The sequence below is a fragment of the Erpetoichthys calabaricus genome, chromosome 2 (assembly GCF_900747795.2).
Source record: "Erpetoichthys calabaricus chromosome 2, fErpCal1.3, whole genome shotgun sequence".
In the NCBI taxonomy this organism is placed as follows: domain Eukaryota; kingdom Metazoa; phylum Chordata; class Cladistia; order Polypteriformes; family Polypteridae; genus Erpetoichthys; species Erpetoichthys calabaricus.
In genome coordinates, this window is record NC_041395.2 from 346,954,488 (window position 1) to 346,974,161 (window position 19,674).

A 19,674-nucleotide genomic window follows, 5' to 3' on the forward strand; every position below is an offset into this window, starting at 1 on the left:
GTGCAGGTGATGGGGGTAACAGAACAAGATGACGAGGACAGAAAGATATAAAAGAAGATGATCTGCTGTGGTGACCCCTAACGGGAGCAGCCGAAAGACGAAGAAGAAGATTTGGCGTCCCTGGGTGTGTACATTTCCTGCACATTTCAGTTCCTGGACCAGCGGCCTCAAGTATAACGCCGTGCGTAGAACTCACACTATAACATGGCATAAGAACAAAAGCGGGAATGTGCGTACACACAGAAACATCCAGATGCAGGAATCTGTGCGTACGCACCGTTTCTACACGAGGCCCCTGGTCATGTGGCTTTCACGCTTGACGTATCTCATTGACGGGGGTCTTTTTTTAATTGGATTTCATTGAATTTCACATGAGAGGCCTACCTGATTTATTTTTGTCACTAGGAACTGTCAAATTCTCATACTAATTTTGCTGTACTGTATTCCGGCTAATGAGCGGGCACCCCGTTAGGTGGCAGGGTGGCCAGTTGCAATCGAAGGTCTGCCTCGGCGTTGTGCAGATCTCTGAGTCGTGTCTTCAGGGCGACTACTGCAGAGAGCCCAGCCAGGCGGAAGTCAACTTGTTAGTGATGGCGTTAAACTTTGTCAGACAGGGACAGCTGCTCCGAAGCCACAGGACGTCTTTTGTGAATTCAAGTGTAGTTGTCCCTTGTGATTCACAGCGAGTTGGGCCTCAGGACCCCCGTGAATGTGAAATCCATTTTAGGCAGGGACCCGGTGGTCCTGGCAGCAGAGAGTTGTGCCTCACCCTGTCTGATCTGACGCAGAGACACACGTGTCGAGTGCAAATCGAGAGACGTTACAATGCACTGCTGAGACCACATGTGGAGTGGCGAGGGTCTCCACGGTACAAGGAAGACATAGCAGCACCTGAAGCCGTGCATCATGGGATTGAAGGACATGGCGGACGGTGACAGACTCAACCTGGATAGTCTGAGCAGAGCAGACGGCATGAGGACCTCATCCAGATCTCCAGAATCCTCCATGGCATCCATGGAGGAGATCCAGCAGAATCAGAGTGAATGACACACTCTGGGACATCAGTGGAAACGAAGGGGTGGCCATTTAGAGTAGAAGCCAGGAAGCACATTTTGATGCAAAGGGAATCTGAAACAAACTACCAAGATGTAGAATTTGAAGTAGAGACCTTGACAGCCTGGAAGGAGGACGTGGAGGACATGCTGGGACAGCTCAGCTATGAGCTAAGCAGACAAGCGACAAACAACTGAGTGGTGTCCTATTGTCTTATCTTCTTAAGCGTCTACAGGCACAACAGACATCTGCAGCACAGTCCCTTATCGATGACCACCACAAGCTTGGTGGGTGTTAGTGAATGTGAGCCCAACTGAACAGACGGACAAGCTGGAATAACAAGAAGGTCCATCTTTGCCAGGCTGCGCCTTGAGGTGATGCCCCTTTAGCCAGGCTGCAACATTAGTGAGACAAGCTGAGAGTCCAGATGATTCTGTGTGGTCCTCTAGAAGGAATGGCAGGTACAGCTGGGTGTCACAGCACTAAGAAGGGAAACCATGGAGCCCCCCTAGTGAGCTGGCATGTGGAGAGGACAGGAGAGGAGAGAACCCGGCAATGATCTCTGGAGCACCCTGTGCTTGACTGGTGCAACCTTGACATCTCTCCATGCAAGGCCACACGCTAGGATCTGCCCAAGGGTTACGACTCAAATCACCCGAGGGCATCCTCAGTAATGACAAGGTCAGAGAGGGTGGCATGGAGGATCTGATGCTTCACCATGTCTGAGGCAGAGGAGAGATCTGGCAGGATGAGGACACATGGCAGGTTGGTGGCTCTAGCTGTCAGCAGTGGTTAGTAGAGCCCCCTGGGCAACATGACCTCCTTTAGAAGCTGAACTGACTAGGAACAGTAGAGGGAGGGAAGGAAGGGATGGGGGGGGGGGGCTTTGGATTAAGAATCATATGTTTTTATATCAATGTTCCTCATAAATAGATATGAAAGGTGCTATATGATAGATAGATAGATAGATAGATAGATAGATAGATAGATAGATAGATAGATAGATAGATAGATAGACAGGTGAAAGGCACTATATAATAGATCGATAGATGAAAAGTATACGATAGATAGATAGATAGATAGATAGATAGATAGATAGATAGATAGATAGATAGAAAGGCACTATATGATAGATAGATAGATAGATAGATAGATAGATAGATAGACAGGTGAAAGGCACTATATAATAGATGGATAGATAGATAGATGGATGAAAGGCACTATATAATAGATCGATAGATGAAAGGTATACGATAGATAGATAGATAGATAGATAGATAGATAGATAGATAGATAGATGAAAGGCACTATATAAAAGATAGATAGATAGATAGATAGATAGATAGATAGATAGATAGATAGATAGATAGATAGATAGATGAAAGGCACTATATAATAGATAGATAGATAGATAGATAGATAGATAGATAGATAGATAGATAGATAGATAGATAGATAGATAGATAGACAGGTGAAAGGCACTATATAATAGATGGATAGATAGATAGATGGATGAAAGGCACTATATAATAGATCGATAGATGAAAGGTATACGATAGATAGATAGATAGATAGATAGATAGATAGATAGATAGATAGATAGATAGATAGATAGATGAAAGGCACTATATAATAGATAGATAGATAGATAGATAGATAGATAGATAGATAGATAGATAGATAGATAGATAGATAGATAGATGAAAGGCACTATATAATAGATAGATAGATAGATAGATAGATAGATAGATAGATAGATAGATAGATAGATAGATAGATAGATAGATGAAAGGCACTATATAATAGATAGATAGATAGATAGATAGATAGATAGATAGATAGATAGATAGATAGATAGATGAAAGGCACTATATAATAGATAGATAGATAGATAGATAGATAGATAGATAGATAGATAGATAGATAGATGAAAGGCACTATATAATAGATAGATAGATAGATAGATAGATAGATAGATAGATAGATAGATAGATAGATGAAAGGCACTATATAATAGATAGATAGATAGACATGCACTATATAATAGATAGATAGATAGATAGATAGATAGATAGATAGATAGATAGATAGATAGATAGATGAAAGGCACTATATAATAGATAGATAGATAGATAGATAGATGAAAGGCACTATATAATAGATAGATAGATAGATAGATAGATAGATAGATAGATAGATAGATAGATAGATAGATGAAAGGCACTATATAATAGATAGATAGATAGATAGATAGATAGATAGATAGATAGATAGATAGATAGATAGATAGATAGATGAAAGGCACTATATAATAGATAGATAGATAGATAGATAGATAGATAGATAGATAGATAGATAGATAGATAGATAGATAGATGAAAGGCACTATATAATAGATAGATAGATAGATAGATAGATAGATAGATAGATAGATAGATGAAAGGCACTATATAATAGATAGATAGATAGATAGATAGATAGATAGATAGATAGATAGATAGATAGATAGATAGATGAAAGGCACTATATAATAGATAGATAGATAGATGTGAAAGGCACTATATAACAGATGTGTGTTGTTGAATTATAAACATCAAACAGTATTCCGTCACTTTGTCTGGTGGGCGAGTGACGTTTGCTTTTGTGGTGTGTGGTGCCCTAGTGGTGTGCCAGCCTATTGAATTCTGCCCCCCCCCCCAAACAGCCTCCATAACCTCCTAGCCCTTCAGCACGCGGCGCTCAGTAAGTCCGCTAAGTTCGTTGACGTTTTTCTCGGTAAAGGGGCGTGTCCTTATGCAGATCTCGTAGCCCCGGTGTCACGGACGCGGCATGTTACCGTTTTCCGTTGTTCACCTTCACTCTTGGATTACACGTACAATTAACAGCGATTTTTTTCAGCATAACTGTAATGTATGAGTAAACTTATTTTGAAGGTAGAAAAATATCGATTTCACAGAACTTGGCTGTAAAAAATAATGAAATGTTTAGTTGAAGATATCCAGGTAATTTTTCCTTTCCTTTCACCATTTTTTACAGTGTAACTCCGCTCTGGTGCCCACCGCTGCCAGCTCAGACCGCAGCTCCCCTAATCGGATTAAGCCGAGGGCAGGCGGTCGGTTCTGTTGGGCCGGTATCATGTAAGACGAGGCAGACCGTGGCAGATCCCCGCAGTCGTCTCTCACTCGTAATGCTGACATCTCAGTGAATTTCCCCGAATTCCATTATTCATGCCGTCCACATGTGAGCTGCGCTCCCGCCGGTCATATCGAGTTACCGCCGCGCCGTACCGCACGCGACACCCTGACTGTGCACAAAGCAGACAGAAGTCCAGACACCATGAAGACTTGCCAGGAGCTCCACTCACTGGGAGAGGGTGGTTTGGGGACGCCGGTCCATCACATGGGGGGCACACAGCCCAAAATCAAACCCAAATCTTCAGACCCTTCACCTGTTTCACAATTTTTTTTCTGCTAAAATCCTTTCAATTCATTTTAGTTCTCGTCAAGTAACCGTCAGTGCCACAGACTGAAAAAGCCAAAGCAGGACTTTCAGATGACAAATAAAAAACTGAAATGGCAGGTTGACACAAATACTGAGACACTTGACGTCGCTGAAGACCCTTTGGCAGCCACTCCTGCCAGGAGGCTTTTTGGTTTTAACGTGACAAGTTTACCACCCCAGATTTTGGGCTTTTCTGCCATTTTTCTCTCAGAGCCCGGGTTGGATGGCCGTTTGCAGGTCTCTCCAGATGACTGACCAGGTCCAAGTCCGGGGGCTCTGGCTGGGCCACTCGAGGACATTCACAGAGCTGCCCTTAAGACATTTCCGTGTTGTTCTTCTCCTCCGTAATTCTTAAATGGAATACGTTTGAAACAAGCAGTGGCTCGGCCAAATCGGTGAGAAGGGTCTTGGGAAGAGAGGAGACCACAAACCCCATGGTTTGACTTTGGGAGGATCTGCCAGGGAGAATGGCATAAATCGGCCAATTCCAGGTATGCAAAGCTGGCAGATATTTTGTTTCAGTTTGTAATAAACCTTTCAGGTCACATGTTTCCACTTTGTCAGTGTAGACTGATGGGCAAAATGGCAACCGCGTCCATGGAGAATTAAATATACAAGACAATAAAGTGCACAGAAGGTGACAGGGTCTGAATATCGTCTGAATCCCCTGTACACACACACACACACACACACTTTGTGTCTAACTGGCATTGCTATTTGGTGCTGCACTGAAGGAGTTTATGAAATGCGTTATCTACAGTGGGCATAGAAAAGAATCCCCCCTTTGGAAATATTCCCATTTGTTTTGCTTTACATCCTTAAATGAAAACACACATGAAAGTATGTTAATTTCCCCTTGGGATTAATAAAGTATCTATCTATCTATTATATAGTGCCTTTCACTCTATCTATCACAGCTTTACTTAGTCAATGCCACCTCTAACATCCAAGTGAAAGATATGAGAAGAATTTTAAAAATCAGAAACATAACCTACTGAGGTGAATAAAGGATCAGCCCCCCGCCCCCCCAATCAGGTGGCAGTGCCCACCATTTCCATTGCAGTTACTGGCTTTGTTGGTTTGTTCTTTACTTCACCTTACACAATTTCTTGTATCAGGAATTTGTTAGTTTTCACATACCCCTTGGGGTCAGAGAGAAGGGTCAGCCGTTGTATAAGTGCCCCTGGAGTAGTTACAGGTTAAGGGTCTCGCTTGGCAGTGACGGGGATTCGAAACCAGCAACCTTCTGGATACCAGCACAGACCCTTAGCCTCAGAGCCACCACTCTGCCCTTCCACCTGTGGTCAGTTGTAATGAGTGTGATTAGTGAAGCTGTTCCTGGAGCGTTCATTCCCTTCCTTGGCAGTGCCACTGACAGCAAACAACTGACTATGGGTGGCAAGTTACTTTCAAAAGATCTCCGGGATAGAGTTGTGGACGGACATAAGGCAGGAGATGGAGACAAAACATCTCAAAGGCTTTATCAATCCCAGGGAGCCCAGTAAAGTCCATCATAAAGAAGTGTTTGGTACTACTAGGATCCTCCAAACTGGATGGAAGGGCAAGGAGGAAACTGGTAAGAGAGGCTACTGAGAGGCCAATGTCCACTCTGAAGAAGTTACAGGCACAAAGTGGTCATTAATGGCATGCATGTGACAACAATTTCACAAGTGCTCCACCATCGTGGCTTGTTCATGAGGGTTGCACTTCTCAAGAAAGGCCACATTAAGGCTCGTTTGATCTTTCCCAGAATGCACCTTGAAGATTCTGATGCCAAGTGGAAAAAAAGTCTTCTGGTCAGAGGAGACCAAAACCAAACTATTTGGCCTCAATACCAAACGGTACACCAATGCAGCTCACCATCCACAACACACCATACCTACAGTAAAGCATGGAGGGGGCAGCATCCTGTTGTGGGGGTCGTTAGGGTAGAAGGAAAAATGGATGGGGAAAAATCCCATGAAATTCTTGAGGGAAAACCTGCTACCCTCTGCCAGAAAGTTGAAGATGGGCAGAATGTTCACCTCTCAACACGACAACACCACGAAGCACACAGCAAAACTGACCACACGGTGGCTGAAGGAGAAAAAAGTGAATGTCCTCATGTGGCCAATCAGAGCTCAGAGACCTAAACCACAGTGAAAATCTGTGGAAAGATCTGAAGATAGCAGACCACCAACACTCACCATCTGATGTGAGCGAACTTGAACAGTTAAACTGTAAAGAAGAGTGGGGGGCAAATACTGAGGGGGCTCAATGTAGGAGTGCAAAGCTGATAGAGAAGAATCAACAGACTGAGGGCTGTCATTAAAGTAAAAGGGGGGGGTCAACAAAATTGGGGGGGGTCCTTTATTAATCTCAGTAGGTCTTGTTTTTGAGTTTTTATAATTCTTCTGAAGTGTAGCTGTGATTTCTGTCACTTGGATGTTAGACGTGGCATTGAGTAAGTAAAGCTGGGAAGAAATATCAGTGTGTGAGTTTACATTTAAGGCTATAAAGAAAATAAAATGGGAACATTTCAAAGGGGGGGGGTTCTCTTCTATGCCCACTGTAGATAGCACTGTGATGTAATCCCACCACAAAGTGAGGCAGACCTTCCACACAGACATGCAGGTGGGTTACACAACAGTCTCAGCTGCCCCCCCATCCCGGGCTAATGATATTTAATTTGGAGAGGAGACCTAAAAAGAAACCTGCGTCACACGTGCTCTGTGACAAATTAGAATATGACATCAGATGTCCTTCCACAACCCAAAGTTTAACTGAAAACCAACAAACCCATTTGAAGAGCACACAACAGAATCCTCAGTATAAATATTTATTGTGTGCAATAATTCATATTTACATAATATAAATATTTAGACTCTTGCAATTTAAAAAAAAACATCAAAAGGCCTCCACAATGAAACGGCCCCTCACATACGCACGCGCGCTTCTCACCTCCTCCGGCGTTTAGGGATCTAATTTGTCGCCTACATTATAATAATACTACGAATATTCTTATTAGTGAAGCAAATGAACAACGCGCTCTCTGCAGAGCCAAAGCGGCCAGTTAACAACTCGGCGAGTTTCATCAGCCTGCAGGAACGACGCCTAAGCAGCGAAGTGCAACGTTCTACTTTGTGATTCAAGAATGGCAATAAATAAATAAATAAATAAATTACTCTTAGAAACCAAAACACACAAAAATATATGTATACATACGTACACATACATATATATATGTATATATAAAAATCTGCAAACTCACAAAGAGTTTAAAAATCGATTTCCACAAAAAAGGTCGCTCCGTTAAACGGTTAGTTTAGCCGTCGATTTTTGGGAAAAAAACAGCACACAAAGTCCATTAAAAATCTAAATGTTAGATTTCACGTTTGTTAATAGTGCAATTTTGGTCAGTGCAAGGCATTCAAAACCCAAGCGGGTCACGTTGGTGCCGAGGGGGGCTCCGTTTTTTCCCTCTGAAAGCGGGCTTGCATTTGTTGTCGATGGACATCGTCAAGACAGTAGCCAATGGCCTCTTCCGTTTCTCGAATCCGCCGCCCAAACCGGTCTCGGTCTCTGGCCATCTCCTCCCAAGGACCCCGGCGTGCAGCTCTCAGAGCAAAGTCCCACGCGTGCATGACGTGAACGTGAACGACAGGAGAAAACGTTACCTGAAAACAAAAAAAAAAAAAAAAGAGAGACAACTTCAGTCGTGTGCTGAACAAAAGAACGAGGCGCTTCGTCGTGTCCTTTTAATGCGAGCGCACCGAGGATACGGTAACATCTGTCTCGTGTTACATCATCTGGTACACAAGGGCTTATCATTTGGATTTAGTGGCACTTAAGTGGCCTTGCGTTTTACCTGATGACATATCTCGGTAATAAACCTCTTCTGTTTGTTTCTTTTTATCCGAGGGATACTCAAGTATCAAAAAAAATCAACCAATATGCTCACAGGAAATCACAAATAAAATGTTAATCCCACACAGCCCGGGGACCTGGTGCCATCAACACTGTGTGACCCTGGGGACAGCAATGAAGCTGATGAGTCAGCGGTGGCGTGTTTTTCTCTTCATTAAAGCAGGTTACCTTATCTGAGTCATAATTGCAGGAGTATTGCATTAGACTCGGCCTCAAGTACCATGACAAAAAAAATTAAAACTGAAGGCCGCTTTGTTTGTTTCCGTCTAAGCTGAAAGTCAGTCAGACAGACATCATCCAACCCGCTATATCCTAACACAGGGGCCTGCTGGAGCCAATCCCAGGCAGCACAGGGTGCAAGGCAGGGAACAAACCCCGGGCAGGGTGCCAGGCCACAGTAGGGCACACACACCCACCAAGCACACACGAGGGACAATTTAGGATCGCCAGTGGACCTAACCTGCATGTCTTTGGACTGTGGGGAGAACATGAAAACTCCACGCAGGGAGGACCCGGGAAGCAAATCCAGACGGGTCTCCTAACTGCGAGGCAGCAGTGCTACCACTGTGCCACCGTGCCGCCCCACGTCTCTAATACTCTTCAGCAAAAAGGAGAACAGGGAGCGTTCATCACAGCAGCCTGTGCCACAGAATGGTCAGAAGGTCCAGTTTATAAGCAGCTAAGTTTACAGAACAGTGCTGCTCAACGGGTACACATCACCTGACATTGACTCGGATGAAACATGCAAACTCCACGCGGGGAGGACCCGGGAAGTGAACCCAGATGGGTCTCCTAACTGTGAGGCAGCAGCGCTACCCACAGTGCCGCCCCGTGTCTCTAATACTCTTGAGCAAATGGAGGAGCAGGGAGCATTCATCACAGCAGCCTGTGCCACAGTATGGTCAGAAGGTCCGGTTTATAAGTGGCTAAGTTTACAGAACAGTGCTGCTCAACGTGAGCACATCACCTGACATTGACTCGGATGAAACATGCAAACTCCATGCAGGGAGGACCCAGGAAGCAAACCCAGACGGGTCTCCTAACTGCGAGGCAGCAGCACTACCACTGTGCCACCATGCCACCCACATACTTAAACATCCATCCATCCATTATCCAACCCGGTATATCCTAACTACAGGGTCACGGGGGTCTGCTGGAGCCAATCCCAGCCAACACAGGGTGCAAGGCAGGAAACAATCCCTAGGCAGGGCACCAACCCACCACAGGGCACACACACACACACACACACCAGGGGCAATCTAGAATCGCCACTGCACCTAACCTGCATGTCTTTGGACTGTGGGAGGAAACCCATGCAGAAATGGGGAGAACATGCAAACTCCATGCAGGGTGGACCCAGGAAGTGAACCACAGGTCTCCTAACTGCGAGGCAGCAGTGCCACCACTGCGCCACCCTAAGCTGAAAGCATGCAGTTTAAAAGTCCAAAACAATTCCATCAGGCGGTGGTGAGAAGATCTAAACTAGAGAGGTCCATCGCTAATTTCATTTTCGCCTCACTTTTAATTAACTCGTCTCGGACCCCTTTCTTGTCTCTTTTTCCTTAAATTAGCAGCCAATCAATAATGAGACACAAAACACGTGACCAGCTAACCACAGTGTCTGAAGATAAAGGAAGGTGAAGGTCTCAGTAAAGTTAATTAGTTCTGGAAATGTCTGCTGTGGCGGAAAGAGAGCAGCAACAGGCCATGGAATTAAAGAACGTGTTTCATTAACAGCGAGAATAAATCGACCGGTCATTGAGAGACTGGTTGGAGTTTGAAGCCCCAATTATATGAGCTGGTCGTCTCGTTTCTGTTTGGCTGCTATTTCATGAAGAGGACTGAATCCTTAAAAACAGGGTTATTAAGATGATGGGGAAAGAAGTTTCCGTACATACTCACGGATAAGTCGGGGCTTGACTTTATCGTAGAATTTCTGGTATTTTATAATGTCGGTCATAGAAGTTGAATGTGTAAAACTCACTGTTGGTCCAAGAGATTACGATATGCTAACTGATGCCCACCTGAGAGAGTCACCACGGGGCACACGGCCTTTTGTGCCTACATGACCACACAGTAACACCCAAACTACTCCGAAGTGATGTTTGCCCCGTTTAGTGTTTTTCATATCTCACCCCCTCATACACCTTTATCTACGCTGGAGCGTTCAATCAGAAGGAAATATGAAGCTGGTTTTCAATAAAAAAAGTCATTGAAGTGGCGAAAGAAATCGGTAAGTACGCTCCAGCCACAAAACTCAATGTGTCTGAGAAACCGGGGACCCGAATGGCTGGACCAGGCCAGGAGATTACATACGGTAATCAGCAGTGAAAACTGGTTAGGAAAAAAGGGTTAGAACGAAAACCTGCAGCCACTGTTGCCCACCAGGCCCGGAGTTGGACACCCCCTGTAAAACACCAAATGTACCGAGAGACCAGCAGATGTCCTGCAAACGACAAGACCGGACAGTCGTCACATACGTGTCAGAGACTTCAAGGGTGATGGCTAAACCTAACGGTATAAGAAGAACAAGAGTGGGATAAAATGGACTTTAATTGACTAAGTTATCGGGGTGTGTAAGCCACTGAACGAATGCGAGTCAATGTCAGCTGATGTGGACGCGGTGAGAAGCACTGTTCTGGAAATTCAGCTGCTTATAAACTGTGGTACAGGTTGCTGTGATGAACGCTCCCTTCTCCTCCATTTGCTCAAGAGTATTAGAGACACGGGGCGGCACTGTGGGTAGCGCTGCTGCCTCGCAGTTAGGAGACCCATCTGGGTACACTTCACGGGTCCTCCCCGCGTGGAGTTTGCATGTTTCATCCGAGTTAATGTCAGGTGATGTGTACCCGTTGAGCAGCACTGTTCTGTAAACTTAGCTGCTTATAAACCGGACCTTCTGACCATTCTGTGGCACAGGCTGCTGTGATGAACGCTCCCTGTTCTCCATTTGCTGAAGAGTATTAGAGACATGGGGCATGGTGGTAGTGCTGCTGCCTCGCAGTTAGGAGACCCGTCTGGGTTCGCTTCCCAGGTCCTCCCTACGTGGAATTTGCATGTTCTCCCCGTGTCTGCGTGGGTTTCCTCCCACAGTCCAAAGACATGCACGTTAGGTGCATTGGCGTTCCTAAATTGTCCCGTGTGTGTGCGCCCTGCCCGTGATTTGTTCCTGTCTTGCGCCCTGTGCTCCAGCAGACCCCCGTGACCCTGTGTTAGGGTATAGCGGGCTGGACAAGGACTGACTGACTATTAAAGACACAATGAGCACATTTTCTCCTGCCCCATTACGGACTCCGAGGTTTATCATCAGATTCGTTTCCCTCTTTAATTAGCCTGTTTGATTTCTACCACTCTCTGTGTCCCTGTCCAGACACAGGTGCCACGCTGTAACTCCACACGTATCTAACAATGTGAAAAAGGGACACCACAGTAAACAGGGTGCCATAAAAGTGGCATGACAGAGGAGATACAAACCTTTCTGTGGAGGTCTTTCTTGTGCCCTCCGTGACATTCCACAGGCGCATTTCGCTTCTTTCTCCAGGGGCAGAGCCGGTGGGTGCTTCTGTTCGTACAGTCGTGCTTGTAGTCTCTCTTTGGTAAGGCTGGCTTGGCGCAGCTGGCCTTCTTTACGGTTGCCTCGAGTGTCCTGTCATTTTCCCAAACAAAGCCCACAGGTGCCTTGGCGTCAGGAAAGCTTTCAATGCACGCTTTAAAATTCAGGGGGTGGTACGGGTCAGTACTCTGAGAAAACAACTTCCAGAGCTTCTCGTTTTCATCAATAGCAGAAGTCTGCAGGATTTCATCATCATCATCTTCGTCGTCGTCATCATCATCTTCAGCTTCACTGTCACCATCTTCTTCAGAACAGGATGACAGGACTGGACTCCTGTTCTCTGCTGGGTTCCGTTCTTCCGTTGCAGAAGCGGAACATCCAGTCAAGCACGGGGAGGGCCGCGGCTTTGAAAAAGAACTCGACGCGCAGGCCGTAAAGTGCAGTGGGTTATAGGGGTCTCTCGGACTGATGAAGGACTCCCACAATTTATCGTTGTCCTCTTCCTCACTATCACCAGAATTGCTGCCACTGTCCCATGAGCTATCCTCACTTTCGAGCACAGACCAGGTCTGGACAAAATTTACACAATCTGACTCGGCCCTCTTATCCACATTCTCCGTCAAGTCTTCATCCCATGAAAGAGTCTTCCTTTCTTCATACTGCGGATCCTGTAAGCCACTGGAAATTGGAGCAGAAAACATGAACAGATTATAGGGGTCACTGGTACTTGTGAATGACTCCCACAGCCTTTGACTTGCCTCCATGTCACACTCTTCGTCACTACTTTCGCTCCAGAATGACAGATCTTCACTGTCATTATTATCGTCATAAGTGATACTTTGCAGACTTCCGCTTTTGCGCTCTACCACTTCACTTGCCTCCACGTCTTGAAGGTTTACTTTTGGCGGGATCTCCTGATCGTTGCAGAACGGCGAATGGAGGACACCATTTGTATCGCTGAAGAGAAAAGCGGAGGGGTTTTCAAAGGAACTGCGACATTCAGGGTCTTCTTCTTCTGCATCAGCTTCAAGATTACAAAATGCTGGTTTCAAAGAGCTGACCTGGCATGCCATGCCACTAGCAGGGTCAGAAGCGTCACTTTGAAGACATTCGCTTTTGTGCCCGATCACTCGACTGGTCTTCACATCTTGACAATGAACTCTGGGCCGGCTCTCCAGATCGCGGCTGAACGGAGAATGGAGGAGGGCGTTTGTATCACTGAGGAAGAAGGCCGCTGAAGTTTCAAAGGAATTACAACATTCTGGTTCTTCTTCTGCATCGACATTGAGATTGAAAAACATTGGTTCAAAAGAGCTGACCTGGCATTCCATGCCATTAGCAAACGAGTCAATGTCCCCCAAAGTCATGTTATTTAAACTGGTGACAATACTGGCAGCGTTCTCCTTAAATGAGTGGGGCGAAGAGAACAATTCTTCGACGTGGCTTGGGAAGCCGATATGCTGGACTTGGGAGCGCTGGGCAATGATCCTCAGGTGGATCTCCAGTCCACACATCTGAAAAACTAAAGCATCAGAAAAGTAGCGTTAGGCAGAGGCACCTTCATCCATACCAGTCAGTGGTATGTGGACATTAATTAAAAATTGTGAAAACAGCAGAGAAAGGCCAGCTTATTAAAATATAGAGCGCCTTTCACAAACCCAAAGTCGCTTTACATGTAGATGGGAAAATAAAAAAAAGATCACACAGAAGACAAAAGTTCATCAAAGAGAAAAGACGGAGGAAGAGGAGCAAACTGAGAGAGACTGAGGAAGAGAGTTCCAGAGTTGACGGCAGGGCCACCTTAATGCATGGGCACACTGGGCAGTTGCTATGCTAATCCATGTATGATGTGACTTGCAGAGGTGTTGTGTAGGTGGGGGGGCCCAGGGGTCTATAATGCTGTTAAGACCCCCGGCCCTGGTTGAAGGAGCTGCCTGCCAGGGTGGAGTGTCTGGTGTGGGGGACAGTAAGGAGATGACGGCGTGAGGACCTGAGAGAGCGACAAGGAGTGTGTGGAGGGGGGCAAAGGTTATGTAAGGCTTTGAAGGTGAGAAGCAGAATCTTAATAATAATAATAATAATAATAATTAATAATTCATTACATTTATATAGCGCTTTTCTCAGTACTCAAAGTGCTATCCACACAGGGAGGAACCGGGAAGCGAACCCAAAAATCTTCCACAGTCTCCTTACTTACTGCAAAGCAGCAGCACTACCACTACGCCACCAGTATCTTGAATTTAATCCTCGATGGGACTGGTAACCAGTGCAGTTGGGAGAGAACGGGGGAGACGTGAGCAGAACGCGGTGTGTGGCTGCCGAGTTGTGAATGCGCTGTAGTCTCTGTAGAGATTGTGCAGGGGAGGCCGATGAAGAGGGAATTACAGCAATCAATACGAGACGTTAGGAGACAATGAACCAGAATCTGAGCTTCAGACAAGGACAGAAATGGACGGAGGTGGGCAACGTGACAGAGATGATAGAAGGACATGTTGGACAGACACCTGATGTGGAGCTCAAAGTGAAGCGATGAATCAAACAAAACACCAACATGTCTGACAACAGGAGTGGGCTTGACATCAAGAGAAACAGACGCCTTAGAAAGTCAGGAGTTTGGGCCTCCCAGTAACGCCTCAAGTAGGGGGTTTGGGCCTCCCAGTAACGCCTCAAGTAGGGGGTTTGGGCCTCCCAGTAACGCCTCAAGTAGGGGGTTTGGGCCTCCCAGTAACGCCTCAAGTAGGGGGTTTGGGCCTCCCAGTAACGCCTCAAGTAGGGGGTTTGGGCCTCCCAGTAACGCCTCAAGTAGGGGGTTTGGGCCTCCCAGTAACGCCTCAAGTAGGGGGTTTGGGCCTCCCAGTAACGCCACAAGTAGGGGGTTTGGGCCTCCCAGTAAGACTTCAAGCAGGGGGGTTGGGCCTCCCAGTAACGCCACAAGTAGGGGGTTTGGGCCTCCCAGTAAGACTTCAAGGTCAGGTCAGTTTCATGAAGACAGTCTTCCATTAATCCATCCATGTAACTTCTTTATCAGGTTTTAGGGTAGCAGGTGCCTAACCCTGACAGGAACCAAGCTGGACAAGCCAGGGTGGCAGTTCGTCTCTGGCCAGAGCTGCCATCAGGGTACTCTGGTACTTTAGGTGTTGCCCCTGTGACCCTCCTCATATCCGATAAACACACACACACACACACACACACACACACAGTAAAGGAGAAAAGCCCCAGCAACTCACCAGCCAGCACACACCACAATCCACTTGTATCCCCAAGATTGTCCGATGGAGTCGAAACAGAAAGGCGGCCGGCCGGCTGACACCCTCGGGTATCTAAAAGGTGACTCTTATAAAATCGGACATTTAATATGTGAGGCGACTCAAAATGATTACTGAAAACGAGAGCACAGTAGTGCAGCGAAAAGAGAAGCAACAGACACTGAGAACTCTGACATTTGCAGTGTACATAAAATGTGCGTTGAATAAGATCGTAAATACTAATCTGGAAACACTGCAGTGGAGATTTAACTTTACAGATTTAGTCACAAAAACGCGAATATCGCAGATTGTAGAAGCTTTAGCTGACAGCACAGTAAAACATACGTTAACAACAAACGTGGGCGACCTCTAGGACCCTGCAGGAGACCAAACTAAAATGAAAGACTCCCCGATACGAGAGTGGAGGTTAACAGCGTCTGCCGTGGTCACTGCCAGCCTATCGACTTTCTCTGCGCCGGCACCCATCTGCTTTTACGACAAACGTTCAAGAAGTGTCCACACTTTAAAAACTCTTAAGAATTTCAGAATCAAATGACAGTCACCTTCGTTTGTGATGTCATTTTTCTAACTTTTTAACTCCCGTCACCTTCACAGTTTCCAGTGAAAATATAAAAGTGTGGAATCTTTTAGAACGTCCCTCATACATCCTATCAAAATGTACAACAGACAGCATTTCTCGTCGAGACTTGACGCCAATCTTATTATGTGCTGCAAATATATGAACGCAAAGCAATCAGTTAATGTATCTCTGCTCCCAAGTGGCGTCGGCCTTTAAAAACGCGTGACTGAGGTTTATTAACAGGACCCTCAAAGGTATTTGTGATTTGCACTCCACTCCTCATTCATTAAAGAGCAAAAAAGGGAAGGTGAAGCCGACCCAAAAGAAAGTGTGGGATTTTCTTTTCCTACTTCAATGCCCGTGTCCGGTTTGTTACTGGCATACACGGGTGGGTGTACCCGAGTGTGCAGGGTGCCCCCCTTGCCAAGCTGTAAACAGCACTTCCAAACCTCATACATATCCCTTACATATGTTAGGCCTTGGAGTTTGGATATTATATAAAATAGCTGACATGGGGGGGGGCAGCGTGTGTGGGGGGGTCACCCTGAGTCCAAGTGTTTGTAAGTCTGGGTCTGTATTATTTAAAAAAAAAAAAAAATCTGCCCCCGACTCCTGCCAAGTTTGCCTACATAGCGATCTGGCCCTGTGAGTGAAGTGAGTAACACCCTGGGGGCTTTAATCCAGCCGAGACCACCACACTCAAAGTAAATAAAACCCCTGACAGCCCTCAGCTCCCTCGTTTCTATAAATGGCCGTCATGCCACCGGAGCTAAACGAGCTCTCAGCTTGACTTGCGACTCTTCGCAGTTTTATCACCAAGTCCACTAATGTGTGACGGGTGCAGCTCCACATATAAAGAGGCGCTCAGACGACTCATTTAGGGAGAATTAACAGCAGCTCACTTTCCAAAAATACCTCCTTGTGGGAAGTCAAAAGCGGAGAAGCACGCGTACGGCGCCACCACCAAGGTATCTGTGCTGGCTAAGGCTTTGGCGGTTCAAATCTCACTACGGACACCACTGGGTGACCCCGAGGATGGCACTTCACCTGCCTGAGTTCCAATGGGGAAAAATACAAGAAATGTCACCAATTGTATCTGTGATGTTGCAAGTCTTCAGTCATTTCCAATCCGCTCAGCCCTGAATGGAGTGGCAGGGGTCTGCTGGGGCCTACCCAGAGAGCAAAGGGCACAAGGCAGGAACAAACCCTGGACAGGACGCCAGCCCATCCACACGGGCCAATTTAAGCCACGCTCATTCATCTAACCTGCATGAAATCCGAGCACCTGCTGGACACCCAAGCAGCAGGGACTGTCGCGAACCCTGATGTCCTTACTGCGATTCTCAGACACCTCTGATAATAAAAATGGTACACGCAAAAATCCAAGAGTTCTCATTTGGTAAACCCGCTGATCCAAATCCTCACTTAGCTGATCGCCAGGACACGCGAGTCTACGTGCGGCCAGCGGGATTGTCGCACGCCGCGCGCGTTTCACCCTCCTGAGTCACCCATCACGCGCCCCACGTCTCGTTTATGACACAAACATCCCACGGCCAGCACCGCCTGTCCATCTGTGTCGCCACCACGCAGCACACTCGCGACGAATACACGGAGAGCCGCGAACGCCCCCCGCTCGCCTTCAGTCGTAGCCCGTCAGTGCGCGCGCGATTTGGGCGCCCCGCTCGCTTCTTCCCGCCCGCCCGCTCGCTCGCTCGTCTCTTCCCCGACTTACCCGCCCAGAGTCCGGCGTAAACAACCTGCAGCAGGACGCGGAGCTGCTCCAGCAGCACACTCCAGATCTGCCAGGTGCGGTGGACGGCTAAAGCGCCGGTCATCCCGTATCTGTCCATCCAGGTCTTCTTCGGGTACGAATCCATGCCAGTGGCTATTTGTGGTTCTCAAGACTTTCCAGAAAATGTACGGCTTGTCGTCTGGTTCTTTCTCTGCGCTTCTAGAGCGACCGTCGATTCTCGGCGAGGTGGGAACTTCATTTCTCCTTTAGGAATCGGGGGAGGTAAAGGCGAGGCAAGGGCCCGCTCAGGCCATCCTGGCGTTTTGGCTCAAGAGTAGCTACGTGCGGCGGCGGCGGAGACCCAAAAATGTCGTCGCGTTAGAGCAGAACTGAAAGTGCATCGACATGGCGTTCTCTGGACACAAAATGCCTTCCCGTGACGTGAGCTCAAATTTCCGAAGAGGTCGCGGTTTATAACGAGCCAGCTCTGGAAACACCCAACTACGAGTGGCCTCCCGGAGGAGGGGACAGAGGCGAGTGACGGGCAGGGGCGGAGCGGAGCGGCGACGGGCTGCGGGGTCGGATGAGCTCTGATGTACAGCCACTGGGCAAACGACTACAAAAAATAAAGTCATAAATGGACAAATAGCGGCGTCCGGTGACGGTGACCTGCGGGAATGTCCACGACACGCTGGCGCTGAAATCACCAGGCGACGAATAACGAAGACGGCTGCGCAAACTGTGACGTCAGCGAGTTGTCGTGCGCAGCAAGAACGCCGCACGTGGGCTGTCATCTGGGCCTCTTCGGCAAGAAAACGCAACCGTTGCCTAAGAGCAAAGCGTGCCTGGCTGGAGACACCGCTAACCAACGTGCGGCAAAAGTGTCCCGACTGAATAAGAAGACGACTGGGGATCAATGCGAGAAGATGCACAGTAAAAGCAGCCGCAGGAATTCGAGGCCAGGTGGTTATTTAAGGTCCGGGCCGCAGACAGTCGTTTCCAGGTAAGGTAGCTAAGACTCCCTAACCACAGCACAGGCTTGTCGCATATTGATTAGCAGAATGTCACTGTCCTCTGTACACATCCCAGTAGTGTGACCCTATTTGGACTCCGATTTGCATATACGAATAATGTAAACAGGTCTGACAAACAACACTTTAGTACATCGAGCTCATTTGGTTACATGAACATCTTTCACAAATTCGCCATGATGATGGTACAGTGCCCACCATAGTGTTTGGGACAAGGACACGTTTCTCCTCGATTTACCCCCTCTGCTCCACATTTTAAAATGACATCACGACTAAAGTGCCCATTGCAGGTTTCACTTTAAGGGAATTTGCACACATTTCAGTCACACCCAGGGGCGCAGCACGTACGTAAGCAGTCTCTGTGGGGCCCTTCCTCTCGAAAACAAACTTTTCATTCCAGGCTTCAAGAGTCCACCCCACCCAGTGGGCTCTGGGTAATTATTACCCTTCTCCCCTCCCCCACCCACCACATTACAATGCCCATGTGGTCATTATGTTCATTTCAGGCCACCATAATTTTTGGGATGATTAGCACCACAGGTGTTTGTGGCTTTATAAGACACCTCGGCTAGTTGCCAACGAGGATAGGAGCCATGCCAGCGACAGTCACATTGCAGATTTTAATGCAAGGCTTTCTGCCCACATTCCGGACACACCATATAGAAATGACAACACTTTCTCCCATTTCAGGATACTATAATGTCTGGGACACAGCAGTGGCACGTCTATTAAAGCCGTCATATTTCGGACTTTGTCGCATATGACTTGCATGCAATGACTGCTTGAAGTCTGCGGCTCTCCTCTGGTGATGCTCTGCCAAGCCTCTAATGCTGCCATCTTCAGCTCCTGCTTATTTGGGGGGCTTGTCCCCTTTTAAGTTTTCTCTTCAGTATATGGAAGGTCTGCTCAGTTGGATTTAAATTGGGTGACTGGCCTGGCTATTCAGGAATTTTCCATTTCTTAGCTTTGATAAACACCTGTGTGGGTCATCATCTTGTAGGATGAAGTGTCGTCTGGCGAGTTTGGAGACATTCACTGGAACTTGAGCAGATCAGATGTTTCTACACACCTCA

General features: G+C 47.0%; 2 protein-coding genes across 2 annotated transcripts in view; one reads left to right on the forward strand and one right to left on the reverse strand.

The window, feature by feature from the left end:
* LOC114647400 (uncharacterized) overlaps positions 1–19,674 on the forward strand; it is a 723,921-nt gene that overhangs the window by 26,974 nt on the left and 677,273 nt on the right. The window lies entirely within an intron of this gene.
* Positions 7,357–18,080, reverse strand: ppp1r15b (protein phosphatase 1, regulatory subunit 15B). Its single transcript, XM_051923468.1, has 3 exons — positions 17,571–18,080; positions 11,935–13,535; positions 7,357–8,210 (listed from the first exon to the last, which is right to left on the reverse strand). Exons 1-3 carry the CDS (start codon positions 17,713–17,715, stop codon positions 7,980–7,982), a joined length of 1,977 nt encoding a protein of 658 aa, XP_051779428.1. The 5' UTR covers positions 17,716–18,080; the 3' UTR covers positions 7,357–7,979.

Bases quoted from the DNA above. Each gene is read 5' to 3' on its own strand.
- ppp1r15b (XM_051923468.1), bottom strand. From the start codon at position 17,715: ATGGATTCGTACCCGAAGAAGACCTGGATGGACAGATACGGGATGACC. The intron at 13,536-17,570 runs GTAAGTCGGGGA...CTGATGCTTTAG, and splicing joins TTACGCCGGACTCTGGGCGG to TTTTTCAGATGTGTGGACTG. The intron at 8,211-11,934 runs GTTTGTATCTCC...TTTTGTTTTCAG, and splicing joins AGAAAGACCTCCACAGAAAG to GTAACGTTTTCTCCTGTCGT.